The 21,853-nt window shown below is 45.1% G+C and overlaps 2 protein-coding genes across 3 annotated transcripts in view; one reads left to right on the top strand and one right to left on the bottom strand.

Moving 5' to 3' along the window:
* LOC126191292 (PAX3- and PAX7-binding protein 1) overlaps nt 1-21,590 on the top strand; it is a 172,640-nt gene extending 151,050 nt beyond the window's left edge. For both annotated transcript variants that reach the window (XM_049932112.1, XM_049932121.1), the window contains exons 2-3: nt 17,396-19,631; nt 21,031-21,590. In XM_049932112.1, coding sequence (XP_049788069.1) covers nt 17,415-19,631; nt 21,031-21,336 — 2,523 coding nt within the window. In that variant the 5' untranslated portion in view covers nt 17,396-17,414 and the 3' untranslated portion in view covers nt 21,337-21,590. The remainder of the gene's footprint in view (nt 1-17,395; nt 19,632-21,030) is intronic.
* LOC126191305 (uncharacterized) overlaps nt 1-21,853 on the bottom strand; it is a 532,110-nt gene that overhangs the window by 76,907 nt on the left and 433,350 nt on the right. The gene's annotated exons all lie outside the window — the stretch shown is intronic.

Here is a 21,853-nt window from a genome sequence, read left to right as displayed (position 1 = left end):
ATTTCAGTTAGGCTCTCTACTGCAGAGTATAAAACGTGCGAATGGAGATTTACAAAAATTTGAAGACAAAAAGGGGAGTTTTTTTATTTCAGTCAGTGCATAATAGCAAATCCTGAAGTTGTCACGTTTATGTAATAACATGAAAAGGAAATGCATCAAATGGATTTGGATGAAAGGGTGAACACAGTGCAGTGAAAAGTAATACCGAGAAAAGCAGTAGATATTAGCTCAAGTAAACAAGCAGAAAAAACTTTCTACACTTCCGACATACTTTCATGCAACTCTGATCACTAGCTCCGTGAACTTTGGAACATAAGCTCGTCAAATTCAAAACAAAGTATCCTCATGAAATTCTTTGTATCTCCGGAGGTCCGTTCTTGAACTCTGTCTCTCTCTTATTTTCTACACAGTAGACGACAGAACGCGTTTTTAAGTTTCCATTTATAATATATGGAAGCTGGCCGCTGTCGAGCGGTTCTAGGCGCTTCAGTCCGGAACCACGCGGCTTCTACGGTCGCAGGTTCGAATCCTGCCTCGGGCATGGATATGTGTGATGTCCTTAGATTAGTTAGGTTTAAGTAGTTCTAAGTCTAGGGGACTGATGACCTCAGATGTTAACTCCCATAGTGCTTAGAGCCATTTCAACCATTCTAATACATGGAAAAGCAGCCTTAGCGTGGAATAGAAACATGGGAAAATTTGAAGTAGGGAATGAGCAAGAAATACTAATGTTGGCACATTACATTAATATTTCGACAAAGCCTTCTCGATACACTTGCTAGTTCGGCATTGACATATATCAGTAAGCGAATAATAAACTAAATTAATATAGTTTATGAGTGTGTAGATTCGTTATACAGTACTTCTGGTCGTCCTAGATATTCTTAAAAGATGCCGGCTTGACGCCAGCAGCTCATGAAGGAGCCGCACGAGTGGCCCTAGAACAAGTGGTGTGTCGTTATCAGCCGCCTTTATCTCTCTCCAAGGACAGTGGTCTCTTGTTAGGGAGATTTGCTCATTGTGAAGCAAATGGCGATCTGGCCGGACACGGACGTCCTGAGTTCCTCCGAGTTATGCAGCGTGCTGAGGATGAACGAGTGGTTTGTCTGCGTTTTGTAGGTAAGTACCACCGCCCGTTGCCGTACTGGCGCCGAGTGATATGACATGTCCGCCATTATCAGTATGCGCGATTCTCTGATAAGCGATAAAAACAACCTCTGCTGCCAGAGAGAACTCTCACTTTAGTATTTCTACTCTCCATTGATGTAACGACACATTTCTCTTCCAGCAGCGTAATTAAATCACTGTGCAGACAACTTCTGCGTTAGCTTAAAATCGTCTAACGTTAAACACCGTTTCTAGATTACGTCTGTTGTAGAGAGATGACACTGTGGCTAAAACACGACTCGTATTCGGGAAGAACGTGGTTCGTATCTCTGTCCGGCCAGCCCGATTTACATTTTCCATGTGTTCCCTGTATGTCGGGATGGTTGCTTCGATCCAATCTCCAGCTGATCTACTGCTTCGCTTTTAATGATCTAGATGTCGACGAGACGTTAAACTTAAAGCTTCCATGCCTTTTATTCGCACAAGACCTTTTCCGCGTAAGGTGTTGATACATTGGCCAGTCTAGCATCGTTTATATAGATTTTGGAATACGACAACTACTTCAACCTTTGGTTTAGTATGTACAATTACTGACTTCGTATATCTTATCACCAGTCCGCTTACTGTAGACGCTATTTCACGTACATCTCAGACTGTTGATTTCAAAAAGCGAAAAAATAAAAAGTCGGATTGGACATTCGACTGTTGACATAAAATTCTCACCAAGCAAGGATGATGAAGGGGTTTGGTGATTGGGGGGGGGGGGGGGTATGGAAGGCAAACGCCAGTCTCTGTCAGTTACTCTAACTAATCGAGGCGGCGTTGTACTGTACCCATATCGTTAGTTTGCTGCATATGCCAGTCGGTGCCAAACACGCGTTTTGCTTCGTCGCTCTGTTATCTCCCCTCAGAGCGAATAGCAGTTTCATCGTTACCCAGCACCGATAAAGTCCACGCCAGTTGTTAGATAACGGTTTGAAAATCAAATCCGTCTCGTTTCTCCCCCCCCTCCCCCCTCACACTTTGCACCCTGTTCCGGCAGAGGGTAGCCGTAGCAACCGGGAGGCACGACTTGAGCGGCCAGCGCTCATCGCCGCCTTGACATTTACCTGCTTAGCGACGCCGCGCCGGCTCAGCTGACACACTTTGCGTCTGGTCGGGCGCCGTCTGCAGCGGTTCGCTGCGAAAATAAACACCGCCCGTGCGCTGGAGCTGGCGGAGCTGAACTATATTCCTACCTGTCATGTTTGTTTGTAGACGCCTCCTCCACCCGAGCGAGTCGCTCCTTACGATTCGTGTACACTCTGGTCTTGGCGCTGCTCGCCGTTCGGTATTTCTCTCGCATTTTCTCAGTAAAGTACCACTTTATGACAATGAAAAACAGGAGGGCAGGTCGTGAAGAATAATAAGTGACCGGATTTTAATATTCCGAATGTCTTTATTCACCTGAATCACCTTAAGCCAGTACGTTTCTCTTCTCTAAAACATTAGTAAAGTTACATTCAGTAATCCTTTTTAATGGTTCCTCGAGCATTATGATGCTTTGCTTGATTGAGGAAAGTACGGTATTGTTTTGGTCATAAAACTATAGTTACAGTAACAATAATAAGAAGAAGATCGAGAGCCATACTACTGTACAGGGAGTCAGTAAAGTCACAGTACCCCTATTGACTGTTTCCCAGCGGAACTTTAAATACCGCGAACATCAGTGCATGACCTCATTAAAAGAGTTTTGAGAATGGAAGTGTTTACACGAATGTATGTGAGTGAATTATCTGACAACGACGTGGAGCAGCGAGTTGCAGCCTACCGTACTTTGTCGGCACAACTTCCAAATGCTGTGTCTCGCTCAGTGTGAATATACGACTCAAAAATGCTGTGTCTCGCTCAATGTGAATATGCGATATATCGGAGTCCACAGAGGAGCGATATGGTTTTTTGGTTATGGAAAATCTCAATATTATGTACAAGATTTATGAGGAACCCGTATGACGTTATGGGCTGGGATCTCAACACGATGCCTCTTCTAACCATATTTTTTTAAGGACACATGAATTCAAATTAGTATTAGGACGTGCTGCAATCGTGCTTAGTACCACAGCTCGAAGACATAGGAATCGTAGATCATATGTGGTTACGGCAGGACGAAGCCCCTGTATACTTTGCTGTTGCGTATAAACGAGCGTCCATAGCTGCATCAAACCAGTTTTCCGACTGAAGACCACAACAAGCAAAGAAACAAATAGTAACTTCAAAAAGCTAAACAAGATATTTACGTAGTTTGTGCTTTGCTGTGTGCGTCATGTCTGGGGCATTATCGGAAGCAAATATCCGGAGAAAGTAGCCACTGTTGATTACTCGTGCAACATCCACTTTGTGCCTGGCTTTCGGTCCGCAGGCTCAGAGAAAGTGGCGCTTCACTTAGCGGTGTCTGAGTTGTGCAACTGAAATTTACTTTTGCTTATGATGCTCTCCGTCACAACTCTACTTGGTAATTACTTTTAAAGAGCTACCGATCTCGCCGAAGTTTTTTTGATTTTTCTGTGATCAAAACGGCAAGCCACTGTGTTGATAGTTTGCGCTGCACTCACCCTTTCCTTTATTTCTATCGAGACAAGTTGTTGATAAATTTGCTGTAACCGGAGGAGATTTCCCTTACATATTGGGGAACGCAGAGGATGACAATTACTGAACTACATGAAAAACGGTAAATTAGTTACAAACTACAAGTGCACACACTTTATTCACCATGTAAACGTCACTATAGATATTCCGATTTAAGTTGTGACATGTTCTATATGCGCGCCATCGTTGGCGATGATGTGGCGCAGACGAATAGAGAAATACTGCATGACTCACTGAAGTATAGGATGCTGTCGATGACCTCCTGAATGACTGTTCTCAGCTCAGCAATGGTTTTAGGGTTATTGCTGTACACTTTGTCCCTAATGTAGCCGTACAAAAAGGAGTCACACGTGTTCAGATCCCAAGAATATGGAGGCAAGGCCCATGTAAGTGGCCTCTGGGTACCCCAGAGCCATGCGGTCCCTAAAGTGCTCCTCCAAGATATCAAACACTCTTGTGCTTCGATTGGGTCGAACTCTGCCTTGTACGAACCACATCTTGTGGAAATGAGGGTCACTTTGGATAATGGGGATGAAATCATTTTCCAAAACCTTCACATACCGTTCGGTAGTCACCGTGCCATCAGGGAATATCGCACCGATCGTTCTTTAATTGGACATGGCACACCACACAGTCGCCCGTTGAGGGTGAGGAGACTCCTCGGTCGCGAAATGCTGATTCTCAATCCCCCAAATGCGCCAACTTTGCTTATTGACGAATCCATTCAAATGAAAGTGGGCTTCGTAGCTAAACCAAACAATGCAGCGCATACTAATTCCCATCATCTCCCGCAGTCAACCGTGCAGTTTGAACGTCTTAATGCGAACCGTTCAGAAGTTATGACGATTTATTTCGTACATACGTATATAGTACGAAAGGGCGAAGCAACAATAAAGGAAAGATCTCCACCGATCATTTAATGGGTTAACTCTGCGCTAAATATGTATGCAGGCAACTCGTCTATGTGCATACTGTTTTAAATTACCCTATATATAGTTTAGCCACCGACCCACCTCGGCTTCGCACGGGTAGCGCTAAGTACCTTCGGTCGAATGACTTGTCTGGAGTAACGGTAATAAAATTAAATATATACACAAAAATTTATCGTGCATCAGTATGTCTATTAGTGAAAACCACATCAAAGTCTCAGCAGTTTCTGAAATTAGTCTTCCCATACAGACAGAAGAATGAGGCGTGGGATTTTAATTTCTAATGTGTGTAGAGGCCACAAAGAGAGGTGACTTCTGTTACGTTCAATGTGTTGTATGGCATCTGCTGTCCTGTAACTGGCATGATAACGAGGAATGTCAACCTGGTGAAGCACATGCGCGTGCAGGACTTAAGGAAGAGTGCTCATCAGTCTCAATTCTCGGCTCGCCTGAGACAAACTTTTGAGCAAAATCATACTCATATTATCTTCTAGACATGCGAAAGTTAAAATGTGATGCCTTTGTGGATTTCATTAATGAATATCACATTAGTTCCATCATTCTTGGCTTCACGAAATATTATTGAGAATTCTCCTTGTAGAGTAAGCTGCTGCATATCCTTAGCCATTTCGGCGGATTTTCCACGCTGTAGAATGTCACGAGCAGTAGGTCTGCTGGTTCTAGTCTCGGAGCAGTTGGAAGACTCCTCCGCCTTGTCGTTTCCACTGACGTCACTTTCGGCCTCAACTGTCACTGCCACGGTCTGGAGCTCATGGCTAGCAAGCAATACCGGAAGCAGGAGTGGTGCATTACATCAACACTTCGCCGTCTTCTGGCTCGTCAGGTCTCAAACCTGAAAATCGAGGGTACGAAAAGTTGAGCTAAAACTCATTTCCACTTGCGAATATTTGTTCGGTGCTTCGCTATGCTTTGCAGTGTTCTGCACATCCAGATAGAAATGAAGCATCGTCCCGATGACGTATCTGCAGCGTGAAAAAATTCTCCGTTTCTTATCAGCTGTGTTATACTTACTATAGCGGGCATGGTTAGAGACATAATTTCAAAATATCAGAATGTGTTTATTACGAAACGTCGAACGAAACTTCGGCGCAAGGATGTTTCTTCCACTTAAGGGCATCGGGTCGGTCTGTAACCTTGAACCTCAGCACCTGGCATCCAGGGCTGCAAAGCGGCTGACGTTAATGGCACGGAAGGCATAACTCTGTAGCGTGCGTAACTCATTAACAGAGGTTTCGATAGGGCGCCACGTGACTGCAGCAACGCTTCCGTTAATCGCTGTTTTGAACATTCATAAGAAACCAGTTGCCTATGCGATATAATTGTTGCACTCGTGTCGCGAAAAATTTACATAGCACTGGAGAGCCTGATAAGCTGTCCAAGTGTCACAACCGTATCCCTTGACATGACGTGTCATTACGAGGGACTACTTAAAGGAGATTATGCCTCGCTTGTCCTCATCAGACTTAATGGTTTCTCCTCATGCTCCGACAGCGCGTCAGGGACTGAAATTGCTTCAGAGCGGCCATTTTCCAGATGTTTCTGCATTCAGTCAGCTTTTATAACTGTGACTAGCTCCGAAAGAGGCACCTGATGTCACTGTTGAGGGCAGATAGCCGGTCGTGTCTGACATTAGATGAGTAGTACATTCGGTTAACCTGTCCGTAAGTGTGATGTCAAAGCCTGGCTCCCTTATGGACTCCAGGTAACATTTATCCTCCTCAGTTACTGAATGTTTCAAATATTTATATACGTCCCTAGCATGTGTGGCAAAATATCTTGAGTGTTTCCAGCCGTACTAGAAACATGGTTTGTTCTGTACGTTAGAAGGAACTACCATATGTCTTTTTTCTTTACTTTTATGATAATCAGTTTAAGATCTCCGTCTTAAGCAAAACGCAATGTACGCATTTGCTGCCCAGATACGCGTCTGTCATGTTCAGCCATATTTCATTAGGTTATCTTTATTCGCATATTAACATAACTTTACTTTTGCGGCTTTCCAGATAAAGTTTTAAAGCTTTAAGTACTTTTTTCCATTTTTTGTGATTTGTGTTAAACTGAGTTTACGTTTGTGTTAACAATACTGTGTGACTCTTATTTCTGTTCTTAGTTTCGGAATTACTGCGTTTGAAGTAACTGCTGTTACAAAACTGTAAAACTGAGGACATATCTTAAGGGTTTGGTAAAGGTTACCTGCGCAGTATAAACCTATGACTTTTTATTTTCTTTTTTTTTTATTTTAACCGCCTTAGTTGATGTCACTTAAGCCACGATCGTAAAGGCAGGGGGAAAAGCCGACTGCCATTTTTGTAGTTTCTTTTTGATGTGGAAGTACCAGTTTAACGCAGAAAAGAGGAATAAATTACATACGAAGGCGTCCAAAAGTAATAGAATGAGTGAAAACCCAATAAATGTTGTCATTAGTGTAATGGTGAATTTTCTAAAATGCAATGAAGATAGGAATTTTTATAGTAATCCAACCATTCCGGCAGACAAATTTCTTTTAGGTCAACAGATAGCTCTGTAGCGGTCACGTAGCTCTTATTCGTCGTTATTTAATTGGATTTACTATCTGATTCAATGGAAATTGTTGCGAACTGAATAGTAAACGTACTTTGGACAGACAGGAATTTTTGAGTTCGTGGAAGTGTAATTGCAGGTAACTGTGAACATTATCGCGTCACTATACAAACTACTGACGTAACTGGTGTCTTAAGTCCCTGAAAAAGTAGCGATTCTGACGACAACTTTTGAAAAAAAAAATGGTTTAAATGGCTCTGAGCACTATTGGACTTAACATCTGAGGTCATCAGTCCCCTAGAACTTAGAACTACTTAAACCTAACTAACCTAAGGACATCACACACATCCATGCCCGAGCCAGGATTCGAACCTGCGACCGTAGCAGTCCCGCGGTTCCGGACTGAGCGCCTAGAACCGCTAGACCACCGCGGCCGTCTGACAACTTTTGAAGTCCCATGTTTCTATTTTAGTGTACTGGTTAATTAGAGTGCTTAGTAAACTACGCACTTCGTGGAACTTTCTTTCACTGTCTTGACCGAAATACTCATTACGCCGTAGTTCTGAAGCCTGCACGACGCAAAGCCGTAGATAAAATTTCATGTTCGCGCGCTTCCTGGGCTTACCTGAGGGCGATAAAACATCGTAATTACACGATGCAATATTCACAAGGAATAGTCCCCACACAGGCCGTACGGTAGCAATAACCGTGGCGGATATTAAACAGGCGAGGAGGATGGAGGGGGTATTAGGGGAAGGATCTACAAGCGGCGTGTGTAAATGTGATAAGGTAAATGTGCGTGGCGCCGGCGTCCACCAGTTGTGACATGAAGACAGCCTCCAAAACAGAGCACGAGCGCTGCTGTTTGTTATTGTACTCTGAATTTTTGAGTCTTCTTGTTAATCAATGTGGCAATGTTTATACTGATAGCTTCAGAAATGCTTTTCGCTCCATGAGTGAGTACGTGACTTTCACTATACTCTCAGAGAACCACTGTGACATAGGCCATGCATTATGGACGAGGCCGGCCGATGTAGCCGAGCGGTTCTATGCGCTCCAGTCCGGAACCGCGCGACCGCTGCGGTCGCAGGTTCGAATCCTGCCTTGGGCATAGATTGTTTGTGATGTCCTTAGTTAGGTTTACGTAGTTCTAAGTTCTAGGGGACTGATGACCTCAGATGTTAAGTCTTATAGTGCTCAGAGCCATTTGAACCATTATGGGCGTTAATTGATTTAATTAGCCCGCAAATTTGTTTTTCTCGTCTGAAGACCCCTGTCTGACCAGCCTTATTAAACTGCCTTGTGTCACATGCTACAAGCAACGCATGTGTTACATTTACTCTTCGAAACTAGGTTAAGTACCTATAGTAGCAGCACGTCCCATTATCCGCCTAATTTCTTCCGCATATATTTATCCTTTGTCTAGTAACTTCCTCCACAAATTCTCGGGTTCATAGCATTTCAAAATACGCTATTCTCGAATGATTCTTCAACCAAGTCACGGCCACTTCCTTCATCCATTTTTGATTATATGAGCTTGTGCTTCGTCTCTAATGACCTTGACTTTGACAAGGTATTAATTTTTTGTCTTTAATTTCATTTATTGTATATAATATTTATTTATATTTATTTAAAAATATCGTAATTAGTTTTAAAATACGTTATTTTGATGAAGGAGGGCTGTTATATTATTTGTTAATGCTTGAAGAGAACTGATTAACTTTAATATAAAACCAGTTTGTTAGTGTGCATGAAGTTTACATTCGAAAAAAATGTGATTATTGTCTGCTACTGCTACTCCTTTATCTTCACAATAAAAATTTCGAAGGTGTATGCGTTGAGAATGGCTGAGGAATGATATATGTTTAAAACTGATGCGAATTGTGGAGCCTACAAAAGTTTTATTTGCCTTTATTGTTTGAAACCAGGACTCTGATGGAATGTTTGGCTATGTATGTCCGTAATATTTCCCTTTACTGCATATCGACAGTTCATACTCGTCTTCCCACTGATGCCTTGAAATTTTAATCTTCAATTCGCTCTTCAAATAATTCCTTGTTTCTCGGTTTTTCTGCCGACGCCTGTTCGTATTCACTTGAGTTCTGTATTCATATGCCTTGAAATCAGTCTTAAAACAGTGGATTTACTTTATTAACTCTACCTCAGTGGTTCTCTCCAGACATAAGTAAAGCTAATTGTTTGACATAGTTTCAACGCGAGATTTCATTTATCAAGAAAAGCACGCAACACTGTGTTTTTAGGTGTATTCTTTATTTTAGTCACTTTCCACGCTTCTACTTCGTATGTAACACTTAGCATCTAGACGTCGGGGTATTCGACTATGTCGAATCGCGTTCAAAAGGAGCAACGATGAAATCCCTATCCGGTCAGTCATATTTAGCTACTCCATAGTTTCCCTAAATCAAGCAAGGCGAACGCCGGATGGTTGCTTTGAAATGGCTACGGCCGATTTTCTTCTTCATCCATGTCCAAACCGAACTTGTGTTCTCTCTCAGATGACCTCAACGTCGATGACACTTCAGATCCTATTATTTCTTCCTGTCCTGTATGTGCTCAATCTGTATTTTTGTTATTCACTTCTATGATTAAACTCACAGTTTGATTTATTTTTGACAAGAATTCCATTAAACAGGACGTCTGTGCCGTTCACTAACTCTGCGCTCTTCTAACTTTCGGCAAGAAGAATAGTGTTACTGGTGAACTTTTCTTCAGGAAGCTGTCCACTCTCTTTCTTCGTTGTTCTTAAAACAAGCTGACGAGGCTGGTGACAAACAGCAACAATGATTTAAGATGACCCGTCAAGTTAAGTGTAGAACTGCACGAGCTTGAATTCTTTTCGAATTAACTGCTTCATCTTGATGTATGAGTACATTTCTAGAAGAGACATAACAATCTGGCTTTGGCGTCTCTCTAGTGAGTAATCATCATTTAGCTTCTGTGCGATAGTGGCAGTATCACGGCAGTATGCAGTGTCGTCGGTCACTTACGTAACTGTTGAGTTGCTCTTTCGTAATATTTCACAAACCTAATTAATGTCGGTGTGTCCTTCGCATGAGTAGACTGGATGCTACTGATCAGAAGACGTTTTAACGGTTAAAGGCCGGAACTTTTATAGTTCCAAGCATTTGTCATTCGAAGATGTACTTGCTACTTTTCGCTGGTAAGACACCAGGGGCAGACGCATGAAAATTTAAATTCAAATCTTATTATTCTCTCAGTGTTCCGTCGCTACCGATCCGTTCTTGACGGGTGGTCGCGCTTCGTGTGAAGCGCTCGAAACCTCTCGGGCCAGTGGGGAGTCCAGGCGTTTCCTTCGGGTGTCACCTTGTCCTGCTTGGACGACGTCAGCAGAAATGTTCCCGCAGGCCTTGGGGCGCAGTTTCGTTGCGCAGCGCTTGGAAATTGCATCAATTGGCCGCCATAGTTGACACCGTCACGTGATACTGTACCGAAATCAATCATTGCCCGAGACAAGACGCACAAGCAGGGTTGCCGCTGAGACTGTGTCGACCTCTGCGCATGTATCGCCTACTCGTTCATGTGACGGGCGCCAGTTCAGTAGACGTGACCGATAAATGTACTGGATGCAACAAATATGAAGAGGTATCGACCGATGTGGACAATGATACATTAGGGGTGCTTGTATCCACGGCTTACTTTCTCTAGCGATGACGACACAGTTCCAAGTACGTACTGTGCCCATAATTTTTAGCTAAATATACATAGGGTAAGACTGTTATAAAGTAAATTGTCGATATTCCATTCCAACTGTTTTTGGTCGGTGAAAAACACAATAATTGCAGCCGGCCGCGGTGGTCTAGCGGTTCTAGGCGCTCAGTCCGGAACCGCGGGACTGCTACGGTCGCAGGTTCGAATCCTGCCTCGGGCATGGATGTGTGTGATGTCCTTAGGTTAGTTAGGTTTAAGTAGTTCTAAGTTCTAGGGGACTGATGACCACAGATGTTAAGTCCCATAGTGCTCAGAGCCATTGGAACAATAATTGCAGCATTCTCGATTTATTCTGTAACGAATACAAGGTCGTAACGCATAAAGTGACCATTATTTTGTGTTACAGTTAATACTATAGTGAGCCAGTTACGGGTATGACAGCGCATCTGAACATGTTAGCAGTGTCTCCCAGCATCCGGGACCTGGTTCTGATGCCGCTAGCAGTCACCTCATGCCAGAGAAGTGGCAACGTATCTTCCGGAAAAGACGAGGAGCTGACGATATCTCTGTGGAGATCAATGACGAGATAACTCATAATTACGTATATTTCAGTGAGATGGATCATAAAGAGGCTCTTAGCGACAGAGCAACAAAGCATTATGTTATCCCAGTGTGGAAACTTCCTCTCCGAGTGGACACTGAGAAACAGGATGTGATTCACGGCGTACTTTTGGCTGTTAATTTGACGTCAGCGGAGACATCATTAATCGTCATGCGGCTTTTTTTTCTTTTAACACACCCTATATTCCAGTAGTCTTTGGGAGACTCAAACTATGTTTTATGGCTTGCAGTCGCGCCGTCATTAAACCATCGCTTGGAAGTTTCAAGTTTCTTGTGTAATTGTCATTGTGATTGTGTGTGTGTGTGTGTGTGTGTGTGTGTGTGTGTGTGTGTGTGCGTGCGTGCGTGCGCGCGCGTGCAATAATTACAACCCGTATCACATACATGTAGACTCTTAAAAATGATTCATCCTTTTGCACACCGGGCATAATATCAAATAGATACAACTGCATCTCGTTTAGTAATATTCTCAGAGAAACTGGCATATCGCAAGAAAATCTATGTCACCGCGAAGGTTGGATTAGACAGCACACTAGGTGTGGCACGTTTTTGCCTTTCTCCGACCTTTCAGATGAGCTACACAGACAATTACAGAGGGACATACCGTTGAACGTGGACTCCGAATTATGGTGTAACTTGGCATTTGTCACACGTGCAGATTATGGATAGAGGCGAAAGAAGCGGCAAGTGACGAAAAAGAAATCTTTGTACCGACTGAGGATCGTAGTGTGAATGTTTGAATTTGTAGTTTGTTTATATCTATTAACAGCTCTGATCTTTATTCCGATGCGATATTTCGAGTTATTCCCATATACAGAGAGTGACGAGTAGTGAACTCATTTGAAGTCTGTCAATGTTCTCCATTTGTACGCATCACTGTCAGTCAACGAGACTCTGATTGTGGAACGGTAGTAATAACTATTCTCGGAGGTGTAGTATAGTTTTAGAACCAACATGAGATAATGGACCATGCTCTCAGATCTGAAGAAATCTGGATGCCCTCAGTTTCCTCTGTGTAAGGGATGGCTGCGTGAAGGTCGAGAGGGAATGGAACCATGTCGTACAAAAAAGGGGCATCCCTGCCCCGTCCTCCCCCTTCTCAACGCGAAGGATCCACAGGGATAAGCGCGCGCGCGCACCATACTCCAATTGCAGGATAATGCGTTTATGCGTAGTTCCTTAATGCGGCGATGAGAGAGATTTGACTGACGTCATGTTATCACAGCACTTCTTGCACCGTAACTGTAAAACAGGCCCGAGCACGGGGTCCCGGGTTCGATTCCCGGCGGGGTCAGGGATTTTCACCTGCCCCTAGATGACTGGGTGTTTGTGTTGTCCTCATCATTTCATCATCATCCAGGAAAGTGGCGAAATTGGACTGAGCAAAGATTGGGAAATTGTACGGGCGCTGATAACCACGCAGTTGAGCGCCCCACAAACCAAACGTCATCTCGTCGTGTAAAACAGGATACTAGAATGAAGCGTAGACAACAGGATGATACGCTGTGTGACGCATGTTTACACGAGGTTGTAAAAGACATCTCTTTCAGCTTAGATTACCCTAATCCCTCATTCACCTTCTCAACAGCTTCAACCATGGGCCTGTAGCTCTGCTGGTGCTTCATTGACGATAAGTGTGACTCGCGCTTTTGGTAACTTTGCCAAATTAATTTTCTCGCAGCAACACACAACCGACTATATTTCTATATGAGGAATATAAACCCCACTTGGTCACTCAAGAGTATCATTGATCGTACTGTAAAGTTTATTCATTGTGTCGTGGTTAAATATTTTTAGATGATAATGCTTCGAACTGAGCAATTTCTAGAACTAATGTGATTTCTACATCGCTTCAGTTTAAAACAATTATTCTTGCCGGTTTGTCGTAATTTTTCGATTGCGAAGAGATTTGTGTGAGCGTAACAAAACCGATTACGAAATTCTCACTGCGCCATCAGGTTGAATTGAGAATTCCTTATAGTGTCAGGAGAGATCAGATGCATCTGACTGAATTCTCTTTGAATCCGTGTCGTGCACGGCGCATCTTCAGATGCGATAATCTTCCCCGTGTCATTTGGCTACTCAGTTTATATTTCGACTAATTTGTGGAGGTGTCCTCAGTGATCTCTAAAGAAACTTGTGCCTCGCATCCTTATATTTGAAATTGTTTGTTTGAATTCAACAAAATAGGTCGCAACCAGTTCTATTTTCACTGTTTGTTTATTTGCTCATTAACACCACACTGGTTTTGTGATCTTTCGGCTCATCTGCAGCTACGATGCATCTACTTAATAGAGATGCTTTCTGATATTTGTGATGGTCTTCATGTTTCTGTATCCAATCGTCGACTCAAGCTATTATGGATTTTTGTAATCGTCACACTTTCTACAGCTCATTCTTGTGCTGGTATCCAGAGCTGATACCCAATTACGTGGCACCGGCCCTCTGATGAGAGAGGCAACCAAAAATGCTCGTCTGGTTATCGTGATTTGGCTGTTTGTCGTCTCTCTACATCACCTCAAATTAATGGCGTGATGGCTGCTTGAACGAAACCACAGCTATTTCTTTCCTCGTTCTCTCCCCAATGTGAGCAAGCGTTCCAGCACAGTCTGAACTTTCTTTCCCGGCCTTGGTTTTAAAGTATTTCTTCACGCAGATTTAGTGATAAATGATATCGTCGCAGCTTTAAAGTGTATTCTATGTTAGAGAAACTTAGTTTAGTTTTCATCTCACTGGTTGTTTCGTTCGCTTTTGTTCTCTGATATTGTGCACTATTAATCGGCGTAATAGAGTGTGAGAAATTAATTAGCACAAGTGAGCCAAAATAATCACCAACACCCATTTTCATTATGGTACCGTTTCATTTACTCACCGCTAGGAAGACTAGCGAAGTTGTGCCAGAAATGTTTGGCCGAGCGGTTGTAGGCGCTACAGTCTGGAACCGCGCGACCGCTACGGTCGCAGGTTCGAATCCTGCCTCGGGCATGGATGTGTGTGATGTCCTTATGTTAGTTAGGTTTAAGTAGTTCAAAGTTCTGGGGGACTGATGACCTTAGAAGTTAAGTCCCATAGTGCTCTGAGCCATGTGAACCAGAAATGTTGAAATGTCATATTTTTTTAAATCGATGGTTCCATTCTGTTGTCCGTAAAGTTCTTTTTATTCAGTGACTGGGTTATTGATACCGCCTAGTTAGAAGCTGTAAACTAAACTCTGTGGTGCCATCGTCCTACACATTTTCCTGCCGATCATCCGCCTTACGGGAACATTGAAAGTTCCGTATCTATCACCTAGCTCTATTAGACCGTTGTCCAGTACGCTGATCATTCAATCACGGAGACGGAGAAGAGATTGTAAACTTTCATAACATCAAGTAAAGCCAGGCAACGAACTAAAAAGACTAGTGTAATAAATGTACGAGCTATCTACAGAATTGCTACAAATTCATTGTAGGTGCATATTTATGGTTCACAAAAATCAAAAATAGAGTATTGTTCGGAGCAGGGTTTATCTCATTAGCCTTTCATGACCTTATAAACTACTGGAGTACGGAATTGTGAGCAGGACACCAATTAAGACTCGGACGCTGCCACGCCAGCGAGAACAAAAGATCGCCAACAAGTGGCTGAATTGTCACCACATACAGCCCCAGAGCAACCACATACAGCCCCAGAGCAGGCTGGAGAGTTCGTGCGTTTCCCGCGAAGACTTTGCTCAAACAATGTAAGACGGTGGCACGCGCCCCGCCTCCTTCCCTGGGAGCAACAGTCCGCTGAAGCTGGACTAAGCAAGAGGAGGCGGGCGCGTGTGGAAAGGCCAGCGTGGTCGGCGCGTGTTCCGCTGGTGAGTCAGGCGGCAACCGACACCGCTTCCCACGCCAGCACGTGGAAGGAAATGTGCTGGACGTCTGCAGAACGGGGCGCTCCAGCCGCAGCACTCTCCAGTCACAGGCACCTCTCCAGAGTCGCAGTCTTGAAGCGCTCTTTGAAGTTTCGCTGTGTATCGTGTCTCTAAATATTCGAGACGAATGGGTCTGGTAAATCATTAACGATGTCCGTCTTACCATTATTGTGAGAAATACAAAGAACGTGACTTTACCAACGGAAGACAGTCTGGATCAATAGTTAACTCGACAGTTTTGCAGGCTGACAAATGATTTCTTACTCGCTCCAACAACTAAGTCGATTTATTTGTCAAATCTAAATACTGTGAGTGACCAGATGTCGGGATGGCCCTGTGGCAAGAGTCTGTCGGCCGCTGGATATGGCGGTGCATTTGTCTCCGTACATTCCTGGTAGATGCCGGTTTCTGACACCACCACAGCGTCCTGTGAAGCATTTTAAGCGGATGGAAATACTTATCTGCGTTACTTATGACGATGAACAATGTTGACTTCGTAAACTCCTTTTCTTGTGTAATTGCGATATGTTATGACCCGTGACCGATCATAATCCTAGAATCGAAGGCCGTTACGTCAAAGGTACTGCAGTGATCGCTACGTACCTGTACCTATAGGAGTAACGTGTCTATATTCGTGCCGTAGGCAACATCTAGCCGTTCATTCGGGTATCCTGCACGGCACATCTTAAAATGAGATAAATTTTCCCGTGTCATGTGGCCTCTCAGTTTATATATTGGCTAATTTGTGGAGGCATCCTTACTGATCTATGAAGAAACTTGTGCCTCTTCTCTTTGTACTGTTTACTTATTTGCTCAGTAACACAACAATGGTCTTGTGATCTCTTGGCTTATCTGCAGCTACTTAATAGAGTAGCTTTCAGATATTTGCGATGACCTCCATGTTTTTGTATCCAATCGTCGATTCAAGCTATTATGGAATGAAGATTGGGTTTAACCCCGCCGACGTCGAGGTCATTAGAGACAGAGCCCAAGCTGGAATTGTATCAAGGAAACATACCGGTATTTGCCTGGAGCTATTTAGGGAAATCACGGAAAACCTTAATCAGAATGGGCGGACGCGAGTTTGAATCGTTGTCCTCCCGAATGCAAGGCCAGTGTGTTAACCACTGCGCCACCTCGCTTGGTTCAAGCTATTACGGAGAGCGAGTGAAATTATACAGGCTGTCCTTAAAAAAACACCGAAAAGTTTTAGGGATAGGTTCCTTACACCAAAACAAGGAAAAATATGTAGTGGTCGTGGGCTCTAAAGTGCACACTTTAAGATCTATGAACTATTACTTGTTCATCTTCGGTAGTATGTAACCCATCTCTTCTACTGAACAAGTGGTGACAGGTCTTAATGTATGCATTTTAGAGCCCATGCTTACTGTACATTTTTCATATTTTGGTGTAAGAAACCTGTCCCTAAATAGTTCTGTGACACAGTAATGTCCGAGATGTTAATTTGTTTGTTATGCTAAACGTATAAGTGTTTCCTTTCAAAGCCTGGATGTATAATGTCCTGAAGCGATATATCTCTTTCTTAGCTGAGTCAATTACTCTGCGGAAGACAGACTGATGTTACCGGCGATAAATCAGGGAGTCGTTGTGGGTGTGATTAACACAATATCAAATAGTTTAATGTATAATACCCAGGATGTAAGTAGCGAAATGCTGTCGATATAGCCCCGAAGTAACGTTCTTGCAGCTTTAATTCTTTCCAGTTAGAGTTACAGAAACACTAGAATTTTATTTTTACTTGTTTGCTTGGACTCACACTAGTCTTGTGCATATCGCACATGTGTTCTTTATGTTGCAGTCAAATGCACTAGTTCTTGAATTACGACGATCATTGACACTATCCTTTAGTAGTAGATAGAGATTTTATGAGATTCACGAAACGACGACACTAGAAGCGTGGCATGACGACATCTCCTGAATTGTTATTCGCTCTTAATCGGACTGTTGTATTTCTCTGTTGCAGGTACAATTGAAATACGAAAATGGCGCTCTTCAAGAAGCCGAAGAAGAATATCAGCCGTCGAGTATTCGGCACCGACGAGAATGCTGACGAGAGTGAAACTACCCCAGCTCCTGGGACCAGCACAGAGCAGGAACCATCGCCTCCAGTGGTGCCTGTGGAGGCGAAACCTACCAAGAAGAAGGAGAAGAAGCAGGCCAAACACAACCCCAGCGTCCTCAGCTTCGAGGAAGACCTCAACGAGGGCGAAGAAGTGTTCCAAGTGAAGAAGTCGTCACAGAGTAAAAAACTGAGCAGGATGCTGAATAACGAAAGGAAAAAGAAAAAGGAAGGGAAGAAGCAAGAAACGGAGGAGAAACCAGACACAACAGATGCGACAGAGACCGTCATACCGGGTGACGCCAACGAACTCAAAATAGTTGTTAAACAGACTCACAAGCCTGTGATCCTAAGTGGTCGCGAAGCGGAAATGGCCTTCTGCGATATTAGTTCAGAAGAGGAGGAGGAGGAAGAGGAACGCGAGAGAGAGAGGTCTAAGTTTCCAGACGCGGACAACGTCAAGCTGTTGCTGCAATGCGGGAAAATACCCGACGCAGCTGCTATTCATGCGGCGAGGAAGCGGCGCCAGCTAGCCAGGCAGATGGGAGAAGACTTCATTCCCGTGGCGACCACAGAGTCTAGTTCCTCGAAACTGAAGCTCTCTGACGACAACGACACGAGCGATGAGGAGAGAATCAAAATGGAAGTAAAGACTCAAGTTTCGGAGAAAGAGAACAGGTTGGAAGTATTCACGGCAGCTAGGGAGAATCCGGGAAACAAAGAAGACGACGACGAATGGGAATCTCAGCAGCTGAAGAAAGGAGTATCCAGAGGTCAGATAGAGGCTATGCGGTCCGAAACGACAATGGCGAGCATGTATTACGCACAGCCGTATATGCCAATGGCCAGTGAAAGATTCGTGGGCACCGAAGTGTCTAACATGTCTGCGGAGTCTGGCGATTACACGGCTTCACCGTTCCCACCGCCGATAGAGCCCCCGGAGACAGTAGTCAACAGGTTGCGCGAGAGATTGGCGCAGATGAAGCAGCAGCACGACGTGGACAATCAGCTCCTTCAGCAGACTTGCGAGCAGATAGAGATGAACGAGAAGAATCGCGAGTCGTGCGAAAGGGAGCGGCCCGACTTGGTCAACAGACTGCAGTTCTACCAGAAGCTGCATTACTACGTGCTGAACCTGATCGAGTGCCTGGACGAGAAGGTGTTCATCATATCGAACCTGGAGCAGCGCTTCCTGGAGGTGCTGCGGGGCCGCGCCGAGTTGCTGATGGAGCGCCGCCGGCAGGACATCCGCGACGAGTGCGACGAGGTGGCGTCGGCCGCGAGGAACGTGAAGCGCGCCGGCCCCGAGGACGAGGCGCGCACGCGCAGGGCGGCGGAGCGCGAGGGCCGCCGCGCGCGCCGCCGCAGGGCGCGCACCCCGGCCGCCGCGGCCGCGCACGTCGACGGCATGTCCAGCGACGACGAGGTCACCGAGCTGGAGGCGGCCGCCTTCAGGCGCAAGCTCGCCACCATCGAGTCCGACGCCGACCTCGTCCTCGACGACGTCGTCGAGGAGTTCTCCTCTCTGCGCAGCATCAAGTCGCGCTTCGAGGACTGGCGCTCCGTCCATCCGGACGACTACCGGGAGGCCTATGTCAGCCTGTGCCTGCCCAAAATCTTCGACCCTGTGATCCGGCTCAGGATGCTGACGTGGAACCCGCTGCAAGAGACCACGGTCGAGATGGAGCAGTACGAATGGTACGCGACGCTGCTGCTGTACGGCCTCACCGAGTCGGAAACGGAGATGTCCCTGAGGGAGGACCCGGACGCGCAGCTGGTGCCCAAAGTGATGGAGCGCGTGATAGTGCCGAAGCTGCGCGCGCTGGTGGAGGCCGCCTGGGACCCGCTGTCAACTTCGCAGACGTTGCGCTTGGTAGGTTTGCTCCGCAAACTGCTGCGGGCGTACCCGTCACTGACCGAGGACAGCAAGCCGCTGCAGCAGCTGCTGCAGACCGCCCTCGACAAGATGAAGTCTGCGGTGGCCAACGACGTGTTTATCCCGTTGGTGCCACCCAACGTGTCTCGCGGCGTCTACGCTGAGGCGTGGACACCTTTTTTCCAGCGGCAGTTCGGGTCAGCGCTCAAGCTGCTGAGGAACGCACTCACGTGGCACGGCATTCTTGGGGAACGAGTGCTGCAGGTAATTGATCATCATCATCATCATATGACTGTACAGTAAAATTATTTACAAAGGTCTCCATGGAAACGTTTTTATTGCGGCGAGATATTAAGCAATGTTCATCCCTGCATTTACAGTTAATCAATCGTAATATAGTGTCAGTCAGATGTTACACAGACAACCTATAGTCGCATTGCTTGCAACGATAAAGAAAGACCTTTTCGTTGTTGATCAATGGAAAGCTGTAACAGACAAAATAACAAACGAAACATCCCGTATATACTTTACAGTTTCGTTACGCCAGGTGGTTAACGCAATGAAACTAGAGTGGTCCCATCTAGTAGCTAAAAATACGACACGGGCGCGGTCTCCTTACGAGGACATACGTCTTGTGCTATTCATGCTTCTCCTTCATACATCCTCGCTGCCTTCCGAGTTCAGTGTTCTTCAATCTTTGCCCGTCATGTTCCTTGTATTCTTCTTCTTCTTGCCCTCCTCCTCCATTTTTCTTCTTCTTCTTCTTCTTCTTCTTCATTATCGTCATCTTCTTCTTCCTTTCTCCCCATTCCCCATTCTTCGTCTCCTCCTCCTCCTGTCTCCCCTTTTCCCTGTCCTTCATCTCCTCCTCCTCCTTCTGTTTTCCCTTCTTTTTCCTCTCCTCCTCCTTCCTCTCCTCCTCCTCCTCCTCCTTCCTCTCCTCCTCTCCCTTTCTCTGTCCCTCCTACTTCGCTCCCTCACTCTTCCCCTCTTCCGTTACCCTTCCTGATTTTTTTTTTTTTAGCTCTTCCCACAATGTGCCTCCAAGGGAATGGCGCACTGGGTACGGGCCCCAGCTGTCATACATTAATTAGTATTTGGTTAGGCGCTCCAGTAACAGATACATGAATAGTCGCTACTTGTATGAGAAATCCAACTGAGAGAAATGCATAATTTTGTTGAAACAACTAGTGAATTTCTCATTCAGAGGTTCAACATGAGAAACGACTATAATTGTTCATATATTTATTGAAGAAATGGAAAAAAATAAAAAATGGGTTGATTGGAAGTGCTTCATCAGTTTTTCATTTTCCATTAATCTGGAAGTTGGGAGCTAACAACGGACTTAGTGTATTAACTTTTTAATAATATGCATATGAAAATAAATTCTGTGATAACCTGTCATCCAGATGGCTAACTGAGCCACTGATCACCACGATTTTTATAATTTTTGTATGTCTCCCTCTTCTTTTTCGACTTTGCTTGCAGTCAGATACTCCTGACAGCCTAATTTCTGCGCCTGTGCGAGAAACCTCCCAGTTTCGTTCCTCTTTCAGCCCCCCCTCTCTCTTTGTATTAGCAGCACAGCTGACGTGTCTCGAGCCTCTGCCACGCAGCTTTCCGCAGTCTCCGCCACTCCCCTTTGTCTGTGTTTTGCCGGCAGGAGGTGTCGGTGACGATGCTGCTGAACCGGTACCTGCTGACGGCGCTGCGCGCGTGCACGCCGGCAGACGCGGCGCGCAAAAGCGCCTCCATCGTGGCGACGTTCCCGCGCGCCTGGTTCCACGAGGAGGGCGAGCGGCCGCCGCTGCAGATGTTCGTGCAGCAGGTGCGCGCCACGGCGCTGCGCCTGCAGGACGAGCCGGCCGCGGCGGCGCGCGAGCCGCTCGAGATCATCGCCAACATCCTGCGCCAGTTCCAGCCCGCGCCCCTCTCCGTCGTCGCCACCGCCGCCGCTGCCGACGCCTGAGCCGATGCGCTTGCGGCGCCCTTTTGGTTTCGTTTCACTCCAGTAGCTCAACTCACAATAGTACAGCGGGTGTGGAATGTACAGGTTGGGGAGATAGCGGATTGCTTAATCACATTCTGGTACAGTATTAATATTGGTTAATTTTGGGGGCGAGAAAGCGGGCAAGGAGATCTACCGTTGTTGTTACAGCTTTTATGTGTGTAAACCTGTAATTATTATTATTATTACTTGAAATAAAGTGCAGTTTTGACATCTTGTAGCGATACCTTGCTTTCAGATTTCATGTCTTGCCAGATGCCGTAGTAGAATTCATTAGAACCTGCCCCAAAGTCGTTTTTGATACCGTAGAGAGACCAACAAAATTTCATTTTCATTTGACGCTATATAATACACATGATATAACAATATATAACATCGTATCCATACAAATTATAAAAATGTACATATTTATGTTCCATATCTGCTCCTAAAGCGCTGGACCCATTTCAGCCGAACTTGGTACATACAACATTTACTA

Source organism: Schistocerca cancellata, chromosome 1 (assembly GCF_023864275.1).
Source record: "Schistocerca cancellata isolate TAMUIC-IGC-003103 chromosome 1, iqSchCanc2.1, whole genome shotgun sequence".
Lineage (NCBI taxonomy): Eukaryota > Metazoa > Arthropoda > Insecta > Orthoptera > Acrididae > Schistocerca > Schistocerca cancellata.
This window is presented reverse-complemented; position numbering and strand designations above follow the sequence as displayed.